Source organism: Choloepus didactylus, chromosome 5 (genome assembly GCF_015220235.1).
Source record: "Choloepus didactylus isolate mChoDid1 chromosome 5, mChoDid1.pri, whole genome shotgun sequence".
NCBI lineage: Eukaryota > Metazoa > Chordata > Mammalia > Pilosa > Megalonychidae > Choloepus > Choloepus didactylus.
The window spans coordinates 110,460,661-110,484,285 of NC_051311.1; the positions used below are offsets into that span (position 1 = coordinate 110,460,661).

The 23,625-nt window shown below is 33.5% G+C and overlaps 1 protein-coding gene across 3 annotated transcripts in view; it reads left to right on the forward strand.

Moving 5' to 3' along the window:
• The window catches only part of VPS50 (VPS50 subunit of EARP/GARPII complex), a 203,689-nt gene that overhangs the window by 97,345 nt on the left and 82,719 nt on the right, over positions 1 to 23,625 (forward strand). The window contains exons 13-16 of one of the 3 annotated variants that reach the window (XM_037836677.1): positions 4,302 to 4,434; positions 7,567 to 7,658; positions 17,628 to 17,722; positions 18,076 to 18,174. In XM_037836677.1, the coding sequence (XP_037692605.1) occupies positions 4,302 to 4,434; positions 7,567 to 7,658; positions 17,628 to 17,722; positions 18,076 to 18,174 (419 nt within the window). Of the gene's footprint in view, positions 1 to 4,301; positions 4,435 to 7,566; positions 7,659 to 10,807; positions 11,971 to 17,627; positions 17,723 to 18,075; positions 18,175 to 23,625 lie in introns of those variants that run through there. The other 2 variants (XM_037836678.1, XM_037836679.1) reach the window with 2 other exon arrangements.

The window sequence follows — 23,625 nt, forward strand, 5'->3', positions numbered from 1 at the left end:
ATCCTTCAATGAAGAACCTCGTGCATATGTATTTTCACATTGTTTAAGATATTTCTTCAAGATCAATTCTTAGAAGTGGGTTTGCTGGGTTGAAGGGTAAATAAATCCACAGTGTAGTTTTTAGAAATTGCTAAATTCTCCACCATAGGCATTGCACCATTTTGCACTCCCACCAGTAATGTGTGAGACAGTGCCTGTTTTCCACAGCCTTGCCAACAGAGTGTATACGCTCAAAGTTTGATATTTTTGCCAGTCTAATGGGTAAGAAATTGCTTCTCACTGTAGTTTTAATTTTTACATTTGTCTTAATAGAGTGAAACTGAACATCTTTTCATATGTTTAAGGGACATTTTTATATCTCTGTAAAGTATGTTGTATTCATGTCGCTTTCTCATTTTTCTAAGAATTGTTGGTCTTTTTTCACACTTAAAAATTTGTGATACTAAAAATTTCTTTAAAAATTTGCTTTAAAAATTTGTGATATTAGCCCTTTATTTTGATATATATTGTGATCATTTTTTCCTAGTTTGTCTTTTGGTTTTGCTTATTTTTGCCATGCAGTTTTCAGTAGAAATGTAGTCAGTTAGAAAGCCTTCTCTACCCCAAGATTTGACGTATGTTTCATCTACTGCTAGTATAGTTTTATTCTTTACATTTAAATGTCTGAATCTTTAGGAGATAATTCTTGTGTATGTTGTGAGAAATGTGTCTAATTTTATCTTTTTCCAACTCAAGTCACTATCCAGTTGTGCCAATCCCAATTATTAAGAAGGTTGTCTTTGCCCCAGTGATATGAGATACCTTCTTTATCAAATACTAGATTTTTTTATGAGATTGGATCTATTTCTGGACTTTTTGATTGGTGTCTCAGTAAATTCATAAATTAACTTAGGGAGGACTAACAGACTTGATGATGTTGAACATCCTAACCAAGAATAAGGGATATCATTCTGTTTGTTCAGTCGACTTTTCTATCTTTCAGGAGTGTTTTGTAGTTATTTTTTTTTTCTTTTCATAATGGTTCTGATCATTTCTTGTTAGGTTGAATCCTAAAATATTTATCTTTTATTATTGCTATTGTAAATGGGTTTTTCTCATTCAGTATTTACCTTTTTAAATGCTAATTATTTGTGTTTATGAATGCTATTGTTTTTTTGCATGTTAATTTTATAACCTGCTACCTTGCTAAGTTTTTTTATTTCAGTGAAGTTTTTCATTGATTCTCTAGGAATTTCCATGTATATGTCATTTGCAGATTGAAATAGTTTTATATCTTCTTTTCCTGTTTTCTGCCTCTAATTGTATTCTGTACTTTCGTTACCCTGTACTTCCTGAACATTGTTAGATAGCAGTGGAAGCATTTTGAGTGAAGTACACCAGAAATAAAGGCAAACACTATAGTGCCTCACCAGTATGGACTGACTACAATGTGTCAACTCAGACTTGAATCTTAGAACACAGTCTAAGAGGGGAACGATTACTGTAATGGTCCCTAGATTGTAAGCTCTTACAGTAGTCAAATCTATTCCTGAATTGTAACGTCTGTCTCCAAACTTTGAGATGCTGATCCCTTAGTGTATAACCTGATTGGTCTCTGGAACATTGGGTATCTCTGTAACACCTGAAACTCAGAGCTAGAGCCTGGCAGATATGAATGAATGTCAGTATTAGTGCATACAGCAACTGTTAAAAAAAAAAAAGCTGAAAAAGAGCCCAGACTTCAATTAGTGATATGAATGAAGCAGATCTGGTTAAGACTAGGGCATACCAGACCAAAGGGTAAAGGTTGAAACTGACTGTGTTTTAAAACTTCAACTTCCGTGTGAGACCAAGGGAAGAGATGTCTATTTGGTGCAGAATCTATATTTTCTAAACAGTATAACTCTACAGTCAGTTTGTTCAAACACCACAATTACATGGAACTTTGAACAGGAAGTGAGATATAGTACGTTAGTATAGGTTAGAGTGAAATAGTGACACATCCCAAAGTAATTTGGGCAGAGAATGAATATATATTTGCAGGGTCCCCCTGAGGAGCTGGGGGAAAATACAGAAGTGTTGGACTTCCTCACCTGGATTGTTGCTGATGTTCTCACAAACATTGAGGATTGGTGGTTTGATACGCTGAGCCCTCTATCATGGGACTTGCCCTTATGAAGCTCAGTGCAAAGGAGAGGCTAAACCTGCTTATAATTGTGCCTAAGAGTCTCCCCCGAGTACCTCTTTGTTACTCAGATGTGGCCCTCTCTCTCTCTCTCTAATAAAGCCACCTCGGCAGGTGAGCCCACTGCCCTCGCCCCCTACGTGGGACCTGACTCCCAGGGGTGTAAATCTCCCTGGCAACGCAGGATATGACTCCCAGGGATGAATCTGGACCTGGCATCATGGGATTGAGAACATCTTCTTGACCAAAAGGGGGATGCAAAATGAGATGAAATAAAGTTTCACTGGCTGAGAGATTTCAAATGGAGTCGAGAGGTCACTCTGGTGGACATTCTTATGCACTACATAGATAACACCTCTTAGGCTTTAATGTATTGGAAAAGCTAGAAGTAAATACCTGAAACTATCAAACTCCAACCCAGTAGTCTGGACTCTTGAAGATGATTGTATAGCAATGTAGATTATAAGGGGTGACAGTGTGATTGTGAAAACCTTGTGGATCACACTTCCTTAATCTAGTATATGAATGGATGAGTAGAAAAATGGGGATAAAAACTAAATAAAAAATAGGGTGGGATGAGGGGATGATTTGGGTGTTCTTTTTTACTTTTAATTTTTATTCTTATTCTGATTCTTTCTGATGTAAGGAAAATGTTCAAAAATAGATTGGGGTGATGAATGCATAACTATATGTATGATGGTACTGTGAATAGTTGATTGTACACCATGGATGATTGTATGGTATGTGAATGTATTTCAATAAAACTGAATTTAATTTAAAAAAAGTAGCAGTGGAGATAGTGGGCATCCTAGCCTTGTTCTTGACCACAGTGGTTATTCCTTAGAGTTCCTCATCTTAAGGAAATATCCATTCATTCATATTTTCTCATGAATTTTTATTTGGTATGAATTTTGTCTAAGGTATTTTTCAGCATTTATGTGGATAATCTTTTGTTTTTTACCTTAGACCTATTAATATAGTGAGATGTATTGATAGGTTTTATGAGATAGAACCATCTTAGCATTTTTGGTATAAACCCCAGTTGTATAGGCTGACTCCAGAACTTAATGTCCTTTTTTTTTTTTGACTACCTCCCAGTTTAGTTTCAGAAATTTGGCATGCTTACATGAAAGTATACTAAGTCATACAAGTTACAATTCTTATTAATTACTGTATGAATGTTTTAGTGAATGAGTAGTTTAGAGGAAGGAGAGACCCTTATGCGGAGCAAAAGCTGTTTTCAAAGATGGAGAACTTTCACCAACTGTAATGTTCTGAGCATCAACCATATCAAGGCTATACTTTGTATAACTTATTTCTATCACTAATTACCTCAAAGAGCTTTCACTGGAGTCTTAGCCTTTCAATGTTGTATCAGCGTGATTAGTGGTTGGCAGATCTATCACAAACTGAAGAAATGCTATCCAGTCTCAAGTTATGAAGCCATGCTGCATTCTGACAAATAGGCAGTATGCAAAATAGAATAGAGGAATTGCTCTATATGCAGAGAAAAGGGGAGAGTGATAAACTAATAGTTTTTACAAAGAATAGAGGGGGAAATTCCATGCATTCTTATGATGGAAAAGATTTGGGACCACATATTGTTTCATAGCAATATTTGTATAAAACGTTTTGAAGTGTTATTGTCAGATATAGAATATCTATGTCCATATGATTTACATAATTGTCAGTGTTTTTATTTTACTTACATAAATGAAATGATTGAATTGTAAAACTGACCAGCTGTTTGCAAGTTATGACTCAAATTCAAGGATGAAGATAAAGTAGTGTTTGCATGCTTAGAAGAAGCATGTCTTTGAAAAATGTTTGGGCAAGTTTCCACTGCTGTTTATGAGAACACTTGCTAATTCAAATTTTTTTGTTGACCTTTTAGTTCTGTGAGTATAATTTCATTTACAGTATATGGATTGATACTCCTAAATGACTACTAAATGTCATTGAAATGGGAGTTACTTGAAAAGAATTTTCCAACAATTGAATTTCCTATTTAGATATGTCCGTGGAGGAAATTTTGTCTATGGTTTTTGAGTGATTTGATTAATACTTTATTTGGATTAACTTTAAGTGTTAAAGTAAACGTAATGATTTGAAAGTTGGCTTTTCTCGTTTTCTTTAGCACGTTACACCAGACAGCTATATTCCATGCCTTGCTGACCTCTGCAAAGCACTGTGGGAAGTTATGCTTAGCTACTACAGAACTATGGAATGGCATGAGAATCATGACAATGAAGTTACTACTTCATCTTTTGGTAGGAAATTATTTTGATTTTATTTTAAGTATTGATATAAATATGCCACATTTTCAGAATAAGGAGAAAGAGGCAGGAGTGACTTTAGGATTTCATGGACTGTAGTAATCATAGGTTAAATGTTTACCTAAAAAAGTGATTCATATACTATAAAGGCTCCGTTACCTTTGGGTATTAACTGGGCCAAAAGACTTTTTAAGTGGCATATCACACCAGTTTGCAGGAATAAGTGCCAGTGGCCTTAGAGTGAATTATTGGAAAAGAGCTTTTTCTTTGAATGTTGAAGACATTTAGTTATAAGCTAGATAAAACATTGATATTTTACTGTAAATTTTTATTTACTATTTAAACTAATACATTGTTGCTGTAAATTTACTGGAAAGTTAATGTCAGATGTTCAATATTAAAAAATTATTTGGCTAATTTTCACATTATAACAATAAAGCTAGAGTCTAAGAATTAATGGTTACATTGACACTTTCCTGAAAATACAGCAGGACTTAAAATTTCATGTTATTGATACTTTAAAATATTCATCTTTGAATGGAAAATACAAGTTTTAAATGACTATGATATAGTCAGCTACATAATAAAGAACAATTCTTTGAGAAATTTTTATATTAGACATTATATTTACATTGCTTCATTTGTATAATTATATATTTTAAGTGATTATCTTTGAACAATAGCTAAGATTAAATGTTCAAAATACTTTATAAGTATTGGTACTCAATGAGTACTCAGTATTCCAGAGTGGTTGATGTGAATAATAAGGGCAAATTCCTTCTCTAAAAAAGAAAAGTGTACATGCCCGTGAAAATATGACAGAAAATGTGGCTCAAAATATACTAAGAGGCATTAGTAGGCAATTTTAAAAACATTTTTAGCTCTCTTCTACCAACTTGCCTATACTAATTCTGGAGCTACTTTTGTGTGTATTTCTAGAAACAGAGATGCATTGCTCTTCTTCCTTTTTATATCACAAATGTATCTCTCCAGTAACATACCTGAGCCATAAAACCAGCTAATAAAATAGATGATGATATTAATTATAATAGTCAGAAGATACACATAGTTCAAATAAAGGTAGATTTTTTTCTTACAAAAAAATTTTGTAAGAAATTTTCATTTATTGCATCCATTGAATATCATTTTAAAGGTATATGCCTTTCTATGGTGATTTACACTTCACCTTCAGGCTAGCTCAGCTTTGGAGTGTCCTGGTTAGCTAGATATGTTCTGGGCTGTTTATGTCATTAAAGGGAAAAGTTCTCAAATTAGCTTAGAACTGTCCATGTCCCCTTCTTCTAGTTTTTTTTGTTGTTGTTGTTTGTTTGTTTTTTATTCTGTTTATTTTGAAATAGTTTTGGGACTCACAAGAAGTTGCAAAAATAGTAGTTTCCACATATCCTTTACTTAACTTGCCCCAATGACAGTGTTTTACGTAACCATTGTACAAGATCAAAACCAAGAAATTGACATTGGTATAATACAGTTAACTCAAATGTAGACCTTATTTGGATTTTTACCAGTTTTTACACACACTCTTTGCTTTTGTTTTGTTTTTGGTGTGTAGTTTTATGGTAGCTTATTACATTTGTAGATTCATGTAACCATCACCACAATGAGGATACAGAACTGTTCCAGCACCACAATTCCATTGTGCTGTCTCGTAATAGTCACAACATTTCCCAACTCAGCCAACACTGATCCTTCACTGTGATTTTGCCACTACTAGAATGTTATTTAAATGAATCCTACTGCATATTACCTTTGAGATTGTTGTCTTTTTTTATCCAGCATAATGCCCTTTAGTCCAATCCAAGTTGTTGCATATCAATAATTCATTCCTTTTTATTGCTCACCAATATTCCATGATTTAAATGTACTGCAGTTTATCTAGTCCACCTGTTAAAGGGCATTTGGATTGTTTCCAGACTTTGGCTATTACAAATAGACATTAGAGAGCCTGTGAACAGTCATGTACAAGTTTTTTTTGGAACATAAATTTTAATTTCTCTGGGGTAACTGCCCACTTGGAATCCTCTTTTTAAAAAATATTATTTTTGTAGAGAAGTTGTAGGTTTACAGAAAAATCACTCAGAAAATATAGAGCTCCCATTACCCCTTCTATATTAATACCGTGCGTTAGTGTGGTACCTTTGTTACAGTTGATGAAAGAAAATAGTTATAATTGTACTGTTAAATGTAGTTGATATTTTACATAAGGGTTCACTGTTTATGTTGAACAGTCCTGTGTTTTTGTTTACAATTTTTATTCTAGTTACAGATATGTAACCTAAAATTTCCCCTTTTAACCACATTCAAATATGCAATTCAGTGCTGTTAATTACATTCACAATTTTGTGCTACCACCTCCACCATCCATTATCAAAACTTTTCCATTATCCCAAACAGAAATTCTGTACCATTTAAGCCTTACCTCCCTATTCCCTACCCTTTTTACGTTTGCCCCTAGTAACCCGTATCCTAGTTTCTGACTCTATGAAATCCTCTTTTACATAGCAGAAGTTGAAAAGGAAAAACAAACAAAACAACAAAAATTACAGATGAGCATTTGCCACAAGCAGCAACAAAGACCATGGGTCTCTTTCTCATATATGCTTGTTATTTGTTAGAATTCTTCTATCTTTTTTCCCTTTAGAAAAAAAATCACTGTTTTTTTTTTCATCTGCTTGGTTTTTGTAGGTAATTTGTAGCTTTTGATGACATGCTTACTCTGGATATTTGTAGACAACAACTTTGGCTCACAAACTGCACCAGATACAGAATTTGAATTTACTAAATCCTGCATTTATTTAGAATACATATTATATAGAAATTTGAATTAAATTTTAAACTAACATTATTACACTTAGTCATTAGGTGCCTTCTTCATATCTGAAGAAAGAGTGCCATTTTAGTAGTATTTTAATTTAATATTTGATCTAGTTGTAGCAAAACTAATAAAATTAATTTTTTCAGCAACCTATATATTATTGTTTAATATTGAGTGTATTTTCTGTGTCTTACATAGGCCTACCTATGATATGTGAGGGTCCAAATGGAAATTATTTGTAAAATGAAAATATTTGAGTACATCTAAAAATGTTAAACATTTTTTATTTTCAGAAGGAAGTAATACGATGGGTACCGAAGAGACTAATTTTGATCGTGGCTATGTGAAAAAGAAATTAGAACATGGGCTTACACGAATATGGCAGGTTTGGTTTTTTTTTAAATTATTTTTCACAAAAACAATACAAACCTTCATATCAAGATTGTTTCAGAAATTCTGTTTTAAAATTTTCTGTATCTATTTGAATTCTTTGCATTTTTAATCATATGTTTTTCTTTTGAACAAGTCTATCATTTAATTTAATGTCTGTAATTCAGTTGAGAATTATATTTGACTTCAGATGATAGAAAAAGTCTTTTAATCTGAAAATCTCCAATGGAAATATTTATATATTCCTTGATTGCATTTTTGCTGTAAGAGTACTAGCAAATTTATGCTTTCCTGTAGAAATTGCTTTCTTACTGAGTTGCTCTGTTTATTTTAATTGCATTTACTTGTTTTTTCTTAGGAAAGGGATCACTAAATAGGTGACATACCTGGGTCAGTCGTAGTACAGAATGAAGAATTTTTTTCCTAAGTCAGTGATCTCTGTGCCTTGAGGGTATCTTACATGTTTATTAGGATGATGTGTCTTAAACTGTTCTTTTACAGTTTAGTAGCTCAATTGTTACCAGATAATTAAATTTCTTTTGTTACTTCCTAGATCAAAGTATAATTTATTTGAAGGTGACTCTTTTGTTCTTTTTGGACTTCTTTGAGTTTAGGAGACTGTAGACTCTTGACCATGTTATTGTCTTCTACAATGTATTTTTGATTTTTCTAATAAAGCTGAATTTTAATATGACAATCCCTGTTAATAGGATTTCTATTGAAATAAATTTTTCAGGAAAACATATCCTGAAAACATAAATTTCCTCAAGAATCATTTCACAGCTATAATGTAATGTTCTAATTTTTGATAACCTTATTTTAGATATAGTATTTGAATTTATCCTTTAATATTGAAAACATGTTTATGTCATAGTTGTAAGAGTTGTCTGATATGACCGTATTAAAGTAAGATTTAATTGATCATTAACTGAGGATTTGGGCTGACTTTTTTCAGAGTATTATGTATAAAGAAAAGGGAAATCCCATACTAATTGAATATACAGCCAGGGTCAGATATGAGTTATTTTTTATTTAGTCTTCTAATTGACTCTAGTTGCACTTAAATTGTAGAATCCATGATCAAATTCTGGTAATTCTAAATGCTTTGAAATATTGACCTAACATTTTGTATATCTATTTTATATAGTCTGTTAACTTGATGGCGTTCCTTATATAGGAAAATCTGTTAAATTTGTTTTAGTAAAACTATTCTAAATTAAGCATTTGGTCAGTTTATTGGAAGTCATCATGCTTTTTAGTATAGTATTTTGTGTTCTAGGTTTCAAGCTTCAGAGTATCCTGATCTCCCCCAATCTCCAGCACACTATAAGCCCCCAACCTCAGCCCTCAACCAGTTCTTTAACAGGACTTTGCACACTTTAGGAACCCACAGAGTGCTTGTTAAATTGAAATTACAAGGCTCATCTTCAATTTAAAAAGCAAAAACTGTATAAAATGAATGTTTTTTTTCTTTAATGATTTTTTTTAATCCTATGGCTTCAAAAGGTTTTAAAATCATTTTTGTCTGAAAAATCCTATTATGATCCCAAATGCTGGCTTAGGAATTCCTTAAATGTTGAAAAATGATTTTATAGGGATGTTGCATTCACTAAAATATTTACCAACCAATAAATTGAGAAACTGTATTAATTGACAAAAGGAACTTTTGTTGCTTGAATTTTTAATCCAGCCTTCTCTGAGACAAAGAAATTCAGGCCCGTGGTCTCAAGTTCTTGGATAAAGTACTATCAGCACCAGTCACGTCACTGAAAAGACATCTTTTTTAGCAGCAGCACATCTATTCTTGTTTTCAAAGATTAATAAGATTGCCATAAAAATATCTACTGTAGACTAAAACTTGGCAAACCAAAACCTCAGTCTGGGAGCATTTCTTTTTTTTCTTTGGTTTGGAGAAAAACATTTCAATGGATTGAATTTCCAGAAACATTATAAGTTAGGAGTTTCAAAGACATTTTTTATCTCTTATAGTAAGACACCTTACTCTTTTTATTTTTTCTTATTTTTTATTTATACAGACTTCATATCCATGAAACATTCGCTCTCCCTTCCCCGCTACCTCTGATCCCTGGCATCCTCTAATCTACTGTGTCTCTCTGTAATTGCTATTTCTAGACATCTCTTATAAGTGATATCATACAATATTTGTACTTAATGTTTCTTACTTATTTCACTGAGCAAAATGTTTTCAAGATTCTTCCATGTTGCAGCATGTCTCATAACTTCATTTTTTCTTATGACTGAATGATATTCCATTGTGTGTATGTACCACATTTTGTTTATCCACATTTTGTTTATCCATTCATTTGTTGATAGAAACAATTTTTTTTTCTTTAACTAACACATGCAGCAAGCAAAGCCTGACCTGAATTGAATTTGTTTGGCAGCAAAACCTGATCAGTATTATCCTTAAGCTCTTTCTAGTATTTATTTTTTCCATTAAAGTGAACATTCATATATTGCAAAAATATTAATGCATTTATTTTGTGATACTGTCCCAGACGTTACCGGGCATTTTATGTAATATATGCTATACATGCCATTTCAACTTCCTAATACATGAAATACAGCATTCCAAAGCATATTTGGCTACGGATGAGTTCAGATAAAGCAGTGAATGAAGTAAGAGTTGGAATAAAGCCAGAAAATTTACCTGTAATTAGCTATTTGTTTGTGTTTCAAGAATCCAGAGGAGCCCTAGCCATAGAGTGAGTTGTGACTGACTTGTCAACTCTCCCACAGGCCTTCACAGAGAGTAGGGTAGAGTTTTCTGAAGTTGGGAGGCAGGAAAGAGTTGAGAGATATCCATTCTGAGATGCACAGGACCTTTCCCAAATGTGAGGCTGAGAGCTGGGGTCAGAATTGGAGAAAACCCCTCTTAGGAATTCTGGGACTTTACCTCAGAAGGCTAAGGGCAGGCAGCAGGCTGGAAAGAAATCTCCTGAGGCACAGGGAGCAGGGAGCTGGGGTGGGGACTAGAAAGCAAAAAACAAAAACAAACAGACAAAAAACACAAAACTCTGAATGACCTGGAAAGCTAAATCAGATAGACATCTCCTATAGTTTGGAAAGCTGGTGACTAGGCTATAAATAGATCTTTGAAGTCTCTGGTGCTTGAATCCCAAGCCCTGCTAAAGGGGAAGTTCTCATCCTGCTCTGGAAACATTTTAAGCCATTGGTGAACTGAATCGAAGTAGAACTGCAACAAAGCTGAGGTGCCTATCAACTGCAGATCAGATTGACTCAGGCATCTTCTCTACCAGCCTGACAGAAGAAGAGGCATACTTTTTCTGGAGCAGGTAAATATTATTTACTTCAGTGTAAACTGTTCTTTTCCACATGGTGTGTGGTATAAAATTAAAAATTCAGAAGTATGCAAAGATGAAAATGTGACCTATCATCAAGATAGAAAACAGCCAATTATAAGTTGACCTGGAGATGGTTTAATTGTAGGAGTTAGAGACGTTAAAACACCTGTGATATATTTATTAAATAAGTGGTTTGTAAACTTGAGCATGCATTAGAATCAGCTAGAGGACTTGTTGAAACACAGATTGCTGGTCTCTACCCCAAGTTTCTGATATAGTAGGTCCGAGTAGGGATTAAGGATTTGCATTTCTAATAAGTTTCCTTGTGATCCTGGTCTAGGAGCCACACTTTGAGTACCACTGTGTTAAAGTTCTGGTAGATGAACAAGATGTGTGGATTGATGGGGAATTTCAGCTGAGATGGCAACTATAAATGGATATATCAAGAATGAAAATTCTGTTTTCAGAAATGACTCTTTTTGGTGGAGTTAATAGCAGACTAGCATACACATAATTGGAGTCCCAGAATGAAAGGAGAACGAGAATGACACAGAAGAAATATTTGAGGAGATGATGGCTGAGAATATTCTAAAATTGATGTATGATATCAGCACATAAATCCAAGAAGCTCAGCAAACTCCAGGCAGGGAACAACACAAAACAAAATAAAACAAAGCAAAAAAGACCACTCATAGGCATAGCATAAGCAAATATAGAGAAACAAAGATAAAAAGAAAAATCATAGAAGCACCCAAAGATTAGGAAACCCGTTAAATTCAGGGAACAATGATAAGAATGACAACTGGCTTCTCAACAGAAGCACCAGAAGTCAGAAGACAGTGGTACAGCATCTTTAAAATCCAGAAAGAAAGGAAAAAAACTGTCAATCAAGAATTCTATATCCTCCAGTGGAAGTATTTTTTTTAAAACACAAAATAAAGACATTTGCAGACAAACAAGTGCTGAGAGAATTGTGTATATCAAGCCTGCACTATAAGAAATGTTAAAAAAAAAAAAAATATCTTTAGGTTGAAAGGAAATGATACCAGATGGGAGCTTGGATCTGCTTGAAGAAATGAAAGTACCAAAAATGCTAAATGCATGGGTAAATATGTAAGACCTTTTTATGTGTTTGCTTCCAACTTACAGAAGAATTTCGAGAACAGTGTAAGTAACTCCCAGGTAACTTTTACTAAGAGACCCAATCAGGTTTCTCCAGTGGAGTCAGAAGTGTCCTTTATATTTAGAATAAAAGGATCCAATCTAGCGTCACATGTTACACTTAGTTGTCATGCATTTCCCATCTCCTTTAGTCTAGAAGGCATCCTCAGTCCTTCTCTGGCTTTTATGACCTTGATGTTTTTGAAGATTACGGGTCATTTATTTTGTAGATTGTCTTTCAACTTGAGTTTGTATGATATGTTCTTAAGAGTAGTTTGTCATGCATTTTTTTAAAGTAATGTAGAAACAATGCTGTGTTCTTTTCACTGCGTCGCATCAAGTGGCACATGTTTTCAATTTGTCCCGCTACTAATAACATTAACTTTGATTACTTGAGTAAGATGCCTTCACCACAAAATTATTCTTTTGCCTTTTGTGATGAATAAGTATTTTGTGGGACAGTGCATCCCCACAAACATTACATTTCTGACCCAACTTTCCCCTATTAACTTTAGCCTCTAGTTGAATAATTTTTCACTATGATGGTTGCAGTATTTAACTATGAGGTTTTCTAATTCTCATTCCTTCAACGTTTGTTGACATTCTGTTTTTACTCACTAGTTTTAACATCTATTAATGTTTCCTGCTTGTATTATTTTGTTATTTTTGACAGTTGCCAAGTTGTGATTTTTCTAATTGTTATTCCTTCAACATTTCTTAGCACTCTACTCTAGGGGAGACCTTCTGCTCTCCATTTATATATCCATTTATTTATGTCAGTTTGGTTTCAAATATTATGTATGTGAATATATATGTATGTGTATATATATATACATATAATATTCCATTTTATAATCCATTACTATCATTTATTTTCTTGGATTTATCATCCCAGATTCAGCCAGTAGGAACCCCCTTCAAGTTGGCTTCTGTGTCTTGCTGACACTTCCTCATTGTTCTTTGTGGACTTTTTTACTTTCCTGACATAAGATATTCCAGACTTTGTACTTTTCTGCCTGAGTCCTGGTTCCTTTTAGTAGGGAATGGTATTTAGAAACCAAGATTTGGGCTTTAGTTTGGTGTGCTCATTGTGAGCAGGGGTCACCAGTTCCAGGCCCTCTCAGTGGGCAGAACAAATACGTGTATGTACACACCCCAAACACAGAAACATATAGCTTTACATCCGTATTTCTGTGTCTGTATATTTTGAAACCATGAGTTCACACTGATACATCCAATTCCAGTCCATCATTACAGAGCTCATTTTAGCTTTCCCTCTCTCCATATTTATAATTCCCTTTGCTACTAGTGAGAAGTATGGCTCCTATTAACCTCAATATATTTATATATTTGCTCAACTCTCTTGTATGTAACCTATCTGCTGACCCTCCTCAGCTGCCTTCCTTGTTTTAGTTGTTACCCAACCCCCAGGTCATCCCACATCCCCAGGTCATTCCTGCCTCCCCCACCCCCAATCCACCTTTTTCCCTCTAGGCTTTGACTGCGACTGAGACAAATAGGACAGAACACAAAATTAACATGATGGAGGTCATGAATGGATGATATAATAACAACAAAATTTCAGTTTGACACTGGATAGTTTACATTTAATTTCTTTAGACCAGAGTCAAATCACATGACACTTTTGACCTGAGACATTATGATCTGTTTTTAATCCATTGAAAGAAAGAAACTTTCTGTTGAAAGTATGAAAGAAGAATTTATTGTCATTTCATTTTCCTCAATAACATTGAGTGCCGTGTAACATTATTACCTTTTGGTTAAGATTCCTCATTTGGTTGCTTTTAAATAGTCTTGACTGATGAATTTTCCATTAGATTGTAAGCACTATGAGGGCGTGGAAGGGATCCATCTTAACTCACTCCTAGAGCAAGGCATAATCTGTGCTCCTGGGGAGTGTTCAGGGCAGTGGCCATTTACACATGTATTGGTTCACATGCATCGTAAACTTTAATAAGATGCCATGCCAAACTTAAAAATAGCAAAGAACTGCATCTTTGAATTAAAAGTGTGACAATTAATAGACATTTATCAGTTAACTTTATTTTTATTAGTTAAAAAGTTGATAATTGTTGCTTGAAAAGCATTTCACTTTTTTGACATTAAAACTAAAGCCAAAATTATAATCACCTTAATTTTGAAAGGAAGCATTTTTAGAATATGGTAGCAAATTTTTCAGCATTTTGGTCTAGAACAGAATCTTTGAGAAAAACAGCTTATTTTTAAAACAAGATGCCTACATTCCAGGTTAATTCCAGAGTTTTATTTTTAATAGTCCAGCTTTTAGAAATTTTAGACAGTTTTCAATTGTGACTCCTTGATGAATGTGGTATTAGCATCTACTTTTTAAAATAAGGAATATTTGTTTTTATTTGATAAAAATGATATGAGAAAGTAAAATATATAGAATAGTATAAAGAGGAAAATAAGCATGAATTATCATTGCGAACACCTAGAGAATACAGCTAACATTTTGTTGTGTTTTTCCATACTTCACCTATAGCTTCTCTTAAATGTAGTTGAAATTATGTGCATATGCAATTTTTATTTGACTTTTCTTAATTTTCTGTCAGAATGTTTAATTGTAGCTGAAACTATCTCATAGCATTCTTGAAACAAATTAGTTTATAAATAGATAAAAATAGAAAAGTTTCCCGTAATTTTCCATTTTATTTATGTATTTTAAACTGATTAAACATTCCCTATTAGACATTTAGTTAATTCCCAATTTTTTATTATGATGATGAAGTCTTCCCATAAACAGTGCACACTAAGGGAAATTATTTGATCAGTAATTCTTTCGTGGTTTTTTGTGCATCTTTCCAAATTGCTTCCCATAGAGGCTGTATCGATTAATACTCAGTCAGATCGGTCACTGTTGTTATTGAGGACATAGTATGTGCCAGATACATTGTGGTTGTGAACCTGTGGTCCTTGACCTCATGGAGCTTAGACATCTAATCATGTGGAAGAGCTGGTCTCTCAAAATTTTCTTTTTCCACTTTAAAAAAATTTGAATTGTGACAAACAACATTTAAAAAAAAAAGTTTTTATTTCTCTTTTTGTTATAGAGAATTTGAGTTGTGATATTCTTACTTTTTACCCACTTAGTCCTTTTTTTTACTTATTCCTTCTTTGTGTGGGAATTAGGTTTTATCTGTAAATTAAATCAAGCTTGTTAATTGTATTATTCTAATCTATATTCTTATATGCTTTTTGTTTCTTGATCTGTGGAGTTCTGAGGAAGGAGTATTAAACTTTCAGAATGATTGTGGTTTTGTCAGGTTTTTCTTTTATTTGTAACAGCTTTTGCGTTTTATATTTACATGCTATGTTGACTGATGCTGAAATGTTAATGGCCACTTTACTTTCTTTGTATAAAATTCCCTTCATTAATTAAAAATATAGTACTTATGCCCTTTTCCTTGAATTCTAGTTTGTATTATATTATTATTATCACCACTCCTGTGTTCATTTAGTTCATATTTGCCTGATTAAATTTTTTAAAGTTTTTATTTTATTGTTTTTGCTGATTAATTTTTGACCATCCCTTTATTTTAAATGTTTTTGGATTGTGTTTAAGTTTTGTCTACTATCAATGTGAAAATAAATGGGTTTTGATTTTTTTATTTTGTTTTTAAGAGAGACATTTTATCTTTTAATAAGACAAAAGCCTATTCATGTTTTTCATTAATGTTTTAATTTATACTTTTCTTGCTATTAAAAATGTTGAACATTTAAAAATATATTATTCAAATTTGTTTTGTGAATTATTTGCTCATGACTGTTGCTCATTTTTTTATAGTCTAAATGATACATATGATCATGAATTGATCCTTTGTATACCCTATCTTATTTTCACTTAAGTTTTTGATCTACAGATGATTAATATTTTTGTGAGGTCATATATGTTAACTCTGTCCTTTTATGATTTGTTATATCACATTTATTCTTAAAATCTTCTTATCTGTGTAAAGCTTAGCTAAATATTCATCAGGTACTTATACATGTTCATTTATCTAAATACATTAATTGCTTTATCCTCAATTCCAGGATATTGTCTAGAACACTTAATAGGTACTCAGAGAATATTTTTGCAGTATTGAACGAATCTATAATTTCTTTTTTGAAAAAATTTAACTAGTCTATTTTCTATTGTTTTTTTCATATGATATGAAGAAGAGATTTTTTTTGCAAAAATCTAGTTAGCTTCCCTTTCAGCATTATTTGGATGATCTTTTTTCTTCTCTCTTCATTTGTGATGCCCCCTTGTAGCATGAAAAAGAAGAGACTTTGAAAGCAGACGGACTTGAATTCAAATCTTAACTTTGTCATTCATTGGATATAATAGTTACTTAACTTTTTCATAGTTTCTCTTCTTTTCAAGGGATAATAAGTACCTGCTCAATGAGGCTGTTGTGAGGATTAAATATAAAAGTTCTTAGCCAATTCTTGACACAAATAGTAAATATTAAGAAAATGGTAGTTTTTACTACTGTTTATTAAGTTCTTTTATATATGATAGCACTATTTCTGGGTTATTTGTCCTAGTCCATTGATTCTTCTATATATTATATCACTGATATTCTTTTACTACAATTTTTAATATATTTTAATATAGGGTAATACAAGCCCACCAGACTTTACTCTTTTTATTCCATTGTTTCAGTTTTTTTTTTTTTTTAAAGCAGTTATTGTCTGTTTATTCTTCCAGGTGTATTTTAAGTAATTGTCCAGAAAAAATGTTTTTGCTTTCATTTTGGTGAAAATGTCATTGAACCTGTACATTAATTTGGAAAACTTGACATCTTTACCCTATTTAATTACCAATCCAGACTCCTGTCTCTCAATGAATTGTAATTTCTTTTGCATCTCAGCAGAACTCTTAATTTTATATAAATATGGGTCTGAAATTTCTTATTAAAGTTATTCCTAGGCATATTATATTTTCATCTCTATTTTAAATGGACTGTCTTTCCCCATTCTGAGTAACTATAGCCAGGTATACAAGAAAACATCAATTTTTATGTTATCTTTTACATAGTTCACACAGTTATCTTATTAATTTTAATTATATTTCAATTTATTATCTTGGATTTTCTAGTCAACCAAACCATGCACAGATAATGATGATTTTTATCCTCATATCAGTATGAGGCTGTAATTCTTCTTGTCTTGTCTGTGGGTATGTTGTGTGTATGCTTTATGTTGTATAGAAAATTATAGAAAAACGTTAAATATGATGATTGGAGTTGTTATTACTTTGTGTCTGATATTCATGGATTGTTTCTATTATATCACCCTTAAGGATGTTGACTGTTGACCTAACTAGATACTCTTTATTAAGTTAGAATATGTTCTTAGTCTTATTTTAGTGTATAACATTAGAATAAATTGTTCTGAGAACTTATTTTCTTATTTTGGGTTACTTGAAAAAATGTTTTTTTTCCTTATAGGATGTTCAGCTGAAAGTAAAAACATACCTGCTTGGAACTGACTTGTCCATATTCAAATATGATGATTTCATCTTTGTCTTGGATATAATCAGCAGGTAATTTTTGAGATCTTACTTGTTTTATTCGTTAGTTTGATTCATTCAACCATGGTAATAAAAAAAATCATGAATCAGTGAGTTATCATGTGTACCTTCTTCATAGAAATGAAGTTACTTGTTGATTCATAATCAAATAGTTGCTGGGTTTGGTGTGTGTATGTGTTTAAATATTTCTGTCCTTCAGATATTTATAAACAATAATGGATTTGTGATCTTCATAATTTCTTCAGAAACCCGAATTACTATGATTTGTTATTTTTGAAGAAAAAGGACCTGAACTGTTTTTCCCCTCTGTAAGGATGTTGCGGAAATTTACACAAACCTTTCTAAAATAAACTTTATTGAACTAGGTTGATGCAAGTTGGAGAAGAATTTTGTGGTAGCAAGTCTGAAGTTTTGCAAGAGTCTATTCGAAAACAAAGTGTCAATTATTTCAAGAATTACCATAGGTAAGAACTGTCATCAGATGTGAATGGATGTAATTGGTAGTGAAAATACTTTTGTCTAATATTTAATTTTGTATCATTAATGGTTTAAAACAGTTATTTTTAAATTTGAATATGTTCTTTGTATCTCTTTTTGTGATGATTATGGATTTTTTCACCAAAAATAACATAAATTTCTTCATTGTTAATATATTCTTTGTTCTGAGGTCCTCAGGGTATTGAACTGGTTTCCTTATGGGTAAGAGTTGATTATTAATCAGGGTCCACAGAAAAAAATTGGCTATTGTTCTGTGCCTTCAGGTACATGGTGTGAACTAGTAAGGAAATTAAATCAGTAGAGGCAGCAGTAAGGAGGTGCTACTGGCTTTCAGGCAGTTAGCAGGCTTCTAGACAAATACTCAGAATCTATCTACAGAGTCAAGATTGTGGACTACCTTGCTTTACATAACAATCACTTGTAACTTTAAACAGATGAGGAGGATTGGTTGTAGAAGTGGGTTGGAAAAAGTATTTAGATAGTGGTATGATTGTGTGCTTAAAGCAGTGTTAAATTGAGAGAAGAGAAAGGTAACTTATTAGACTGTTCAATATAAGCTAGATGCTATGTTATATACCTTACATACATTTTATCATTTGAATTGAGTTATATCTTATTTTTTATTCCATATTTTTACTTTTTACATTTAAGTTTTGGTTTTGTTGTTTGGTACCAGGGAGAGTCAGGATTTGAAGTTAGGCTTTCCTTCAGTCTGTGGTCAACATCTGGTTACAGTGATACGTGCCATGTAAGAAGAGAGAGTATTGGATGTTAAACCATTGACTCATCAATTATTTAATATATTTCAGTACAAGTTGTCTGTATTAATTATAAACTAGTAAGTAAACTATTTTGAAACAAGATTAAATTGAACTTGTACCAAAGCAGAGTCTTTGAATTTTATAATTGAATGAAGACAATGTTAAAAACAATTTTTTTAAAATAATTTAATTATATAAAACTCTGGGAAACAGTGGTAAGGTAACAAAGCAAAACTCTAACAACTGCCTTTATTTGTAACTCTTTTTTACTAAAACTTAAGTCCTCACTAAACAGAAGGCCTGGCCTGTACACATTGCTGTATTGAAGGGAGTAGGGCATTTTAATCACACATGGGAAAAGAGCAAGAACACAAAGGGGCAGAAGCCTTACTTATCCCTCCAGAAAAAAGGCATGCCAGATGTTCATTGCTTTATATTAAGCAAGACCACTGGGAGACCTTTTGGCATTCCTAGTGTCTGGGAATTGTGTGTCATTGCAAAAACATTAGCATATTTAGTGGCTTCCATTCTACAGTCTACGTTACTAATTGTCAAAAGATGTTCTGTCACCTGTGGCAACCAGGCATGGCCATTTCTAGTCTCTAACTCTCCTAGTTTGCTAATGCTGTCAGAATGCAAACCACCAGAAATGGATTGGCTTTTATAAATGGGGGTTTATTTGGTTACACAGTCACAGTCCCAAGGCCTTAAAGTGTCCAGGGTAACACATCAGCAATCAGGTACCTTCACTGGAGGATGGCCAATGGCATCCGGAAAACCCCTAGCTGGGAAGGCATCTGCTCCAAAGTTCTGGGTTCAAAATGGCTTTCTTCCAGGACATTCCTCTGTAGGCTGCAGTTCCTCAAAAATGTCACTCTCAGTTGCTCTTGGGGCATTTGTCCTCTCTTAGCTTCTCCAGAGCAGAAGTCTGCTTTCAACGGCTATCTTCAAACTGTCTCTCATCTGCAGCTACTCTCTCAGCTTCTCTGCATTCTTCAAGGTGCCCCTCTTGGCTGTAGCAAGCTCACTCCTTCTGTCTGAGCTTACATAATGCTTCAGTAAACTAATCAAGGCCCATGCTAAATGGGCGTGGCCACGCCTCCATGGAAACTATCCTATTAGATTCATCACCCACAGTTGGGTGGGTCGCATCTCCATGGAAACACTCAAAGAATTATAAACTAATCAACACTGATACATCTGCCTACACAAGATTACATCAAAGATAATGGCGTTTTGGGGGACATAATACATTCAAATTGGCACACTGACCATGATGACTCCCTACAGAAGTTCACCTTAATGAAATTAGAGAATATAAAAATGAATTATTTAGGTGCTTCCCAACTTCTCAACATTTTAATGGATTTCTCTTAGAAACACTTACAAAACTTGTTTCCCGTCGAAGAGAGTGTGTGGATTCTTGTCCTATTTTTGCTGTTTAATAGCTGTCTGACTTTGGGGAAGTCATCTAATCACTCTGGGCTGTGGTTTTATCAACTCTAAAGTGAAGTGACTGAACTAAAACCTCTCCATAAGATCTGCCTGCAGATCTTGCTCTGTCTTGCTGAATTTTATTTTGTAAAAATGGTAACAGGTTGTATTAGTTAGCATTCTCTACGGAAACAGAATCAACAACAGATATCTGTAAATATAAGATTTATAAAAGTGTCTCACACAACTGTGGGTATACACGAGTCAAAATTCTGTATAGCTAGCAGCAAGCTGGCAACTCCATTGAAGATGTTTGATGAACTCCTCAGGCAGCAAACTGGCAACTGTGAGGAACGTGTTTGATGAACTCCTCAGGAAACACTTCACTGATTAGCCGAAGAAGTGAAGGTCCTCTGTCTTGCTTAAAAGTCTTCAACTGATTGGATTAAATCCAGCTGATTGCATTCTCTCATCATGGAAGACACACCCTTTGTTGCTATTATCAGTCACAGCTGCAGCCAATTGACTGATGATTTAATAAACCAGCCTTCTGGTTTATTAACCAGCCACAAATATCCTTGCAATAATGGTTAGGCCAGTGCTTGCTTGACCAGACACCTGGGTACCGTCACCTGGCCAAGTTAACACATGAACCTAACCATCACACAGGTTAAGAAAACAAAGATTTAACTCCTTTTTAGTGTTCCTCTCTTTCCCCAGGATTTTAGCAGAAGCTTAAGTCATTTTAGCTTGTATGCTGGCTATAATCATAACAGCTGCTATTTGGAAAATAATGAAGGTAGTCACTTGATAAAGTTGGTACCAAACATCAAAGTGTTCTGAAGTATATTGGTTTCTTGCTAAATAAACTTGACAGGCAGTTTAGAAATGATGTTGTTTACATATACCAAGTTGGCTAAACTTACATTAGCCAGTGTTGAATGAGGCACTAGAATCTAATCTACTAAACCCTAACGTATATCTCCTTCACCAGATCATACCACATGAATACTAAAAAGCAGCACGGTTATTTATAGATCATGTGTTTTAATTTTGTTAATAATAAAGTGTTAAATGTGCTTACAATTTGTTTCATGGGCCTCTATTGTCAAGTAGAGCTTTTGATTATGAAGAAATCCTTAAATTTTTTTTTAGTTATTTGTAATTCAAATTAGTAACACTTGAACCAAATGATTCCTGCTTTGGGTCCTTTCAGACTATTGGTTTGAAGATAGGCATAAACAAAGACAAAAATAACAGCATTTTATTCTTTGGTAGAATATCTTCTTTACTTCTGAAGTATACCCAAGTTACCTATGGTGGTTTTGTAAGATTTGCATGCCTTTCTCTTTTTCTAAGGGAAAATTGTGTGAGAATGTAAGGGGACACTGTCTATATAAATGTGAGTCTTAACTTCCAAAAATATGTTTTATTCTCCCTAAATCCTTTGTGTTCAGATACTAAGTTTATAGTTACCCAAAGCTATCATTTTTCTGCCAGTTGTTTCAGAATTCTGAAAAGCACAAAGAATCTAGTTTAAACAATATTGACAAAGAAATTGTGTAGCATTATGATTGCTGAAGCATTCAAGTTAACATATGCATTTTACTTTGTAATGTCTCCAGTAAGCAAAGCATAAAAAATGTTTTCAAGGACTCTGTAGGTGCACTGACTGGTGTTAGAAGAGGGGAGAGGTCACTTATCCTTTTGAGGAGAAAAACTTTCCTTGCCTGAACAGGAAAGATTTGTTCTTTTAAAGTCTTTTTTAAAACATTGTGTTTCTAGTATCAACTTTATTATCCACACACACATCTTTATTTCCACCCTGGACCAAATAATGTAATCATCTCTTCTTTTTCTGAATATTGGGCCTGGTATCTTATAGAAATGACCTGCTTATTTCCCCCCATATAGCCTCTGTTCGATAAGCTGTTTTGGTTAAAGCTTCATTGTTGAGGATGTAGTAAATAATTTGTTATGAATAGTTCTAGTTGTGTTATGGGAGATATTAAAAGGAGATTTTTAAAAGAAACTAACAAATATAACAACTTGAATTGACGCACATCCAACTGTTTGTTCTAGCTACAATTTCTGCATAAAAACTATCCCAAAACTTATTGGCTTAAAACAACAACTGTTTGATAATTATCCTATGTTTTATGTAAGTCAGGGATTAAGGCAGAGCTCAGCTGGGTGATTCTTCTGCTTCTCATGGCATTGACTGAAGTGACTAACTAGTACTTAGCTGAAGGAAAGGCTTGTCTAGAAGGTCCAAGATGACTTCACTGGCATCTGGCTTCCCATAGAACAAGCTTTCCGAGAGAACCAAGCAGAGATTTCATCCTTTTTCTTATATAGCCACAGAAGTCATATACCCACTTCCACCACAATTCCACTGAATATAAGCATATCATAAGGGTAGGCCAGAGTCAGGAGGAGGGTATTTAGAATCTACCTTTTGATAGGGTAGTAGCAAAATCATGTTGTAGAAGACCATGTGTGGGATAGGAAATGATGTTGCCCCTATCTTTGCTATATTCCTTGGATAAATAGGGAAGAGATGTTTTTCAAAAACTAGTTTTCTTGGACCTAATGATAATGCTACAAGTAATTTATTTATTTATTTATTTATTTTTAATCATTTTATTGAGATATATTCACATACCACGCAGTCATACAAAACAAATCGTACTTTCGATTGTTTACAGTACCATTACATAGTTGTACATTCATCACCTAAATCAATCCCTGACACCTTCATTAGCACACACACAAAAATAACAAGAATAATAATTAGAGTGAAAAAGAGCAATTGAAGTAAAAAAGAACACTGGGTACCTTTGTCTGTTTCCTTCCCCTATTTTTCTACTCATCCATCCATAAACTAGACAAAGTGGAGTGTGGTCCTTATGGCTTTCCCAATCCCATTGTCACCCCTCATAAGCTACATTTTTATACATCTGTCTTTGAGATTCATGGGTTCTGGGTTGTAGTTTGATAGTTTCAGGTATCCACCACCAGCTACCCCAATTCTTTAGAACCTAAAAAGGGTTGTCTAAAGTGTGCGTAAGAGTGCCCACCAGAGTGATCTCTCGGCTCGTTTTGGAATCTCTCTGCCACTGAAGCTTATTTCATTTCCTTTCACATCCCCCTTTTGGTCAAGAAGATGTTCTCCGTCCCACGATGCCAGGTCTACATTCCTCCCCGGGAGTCATATTCCAC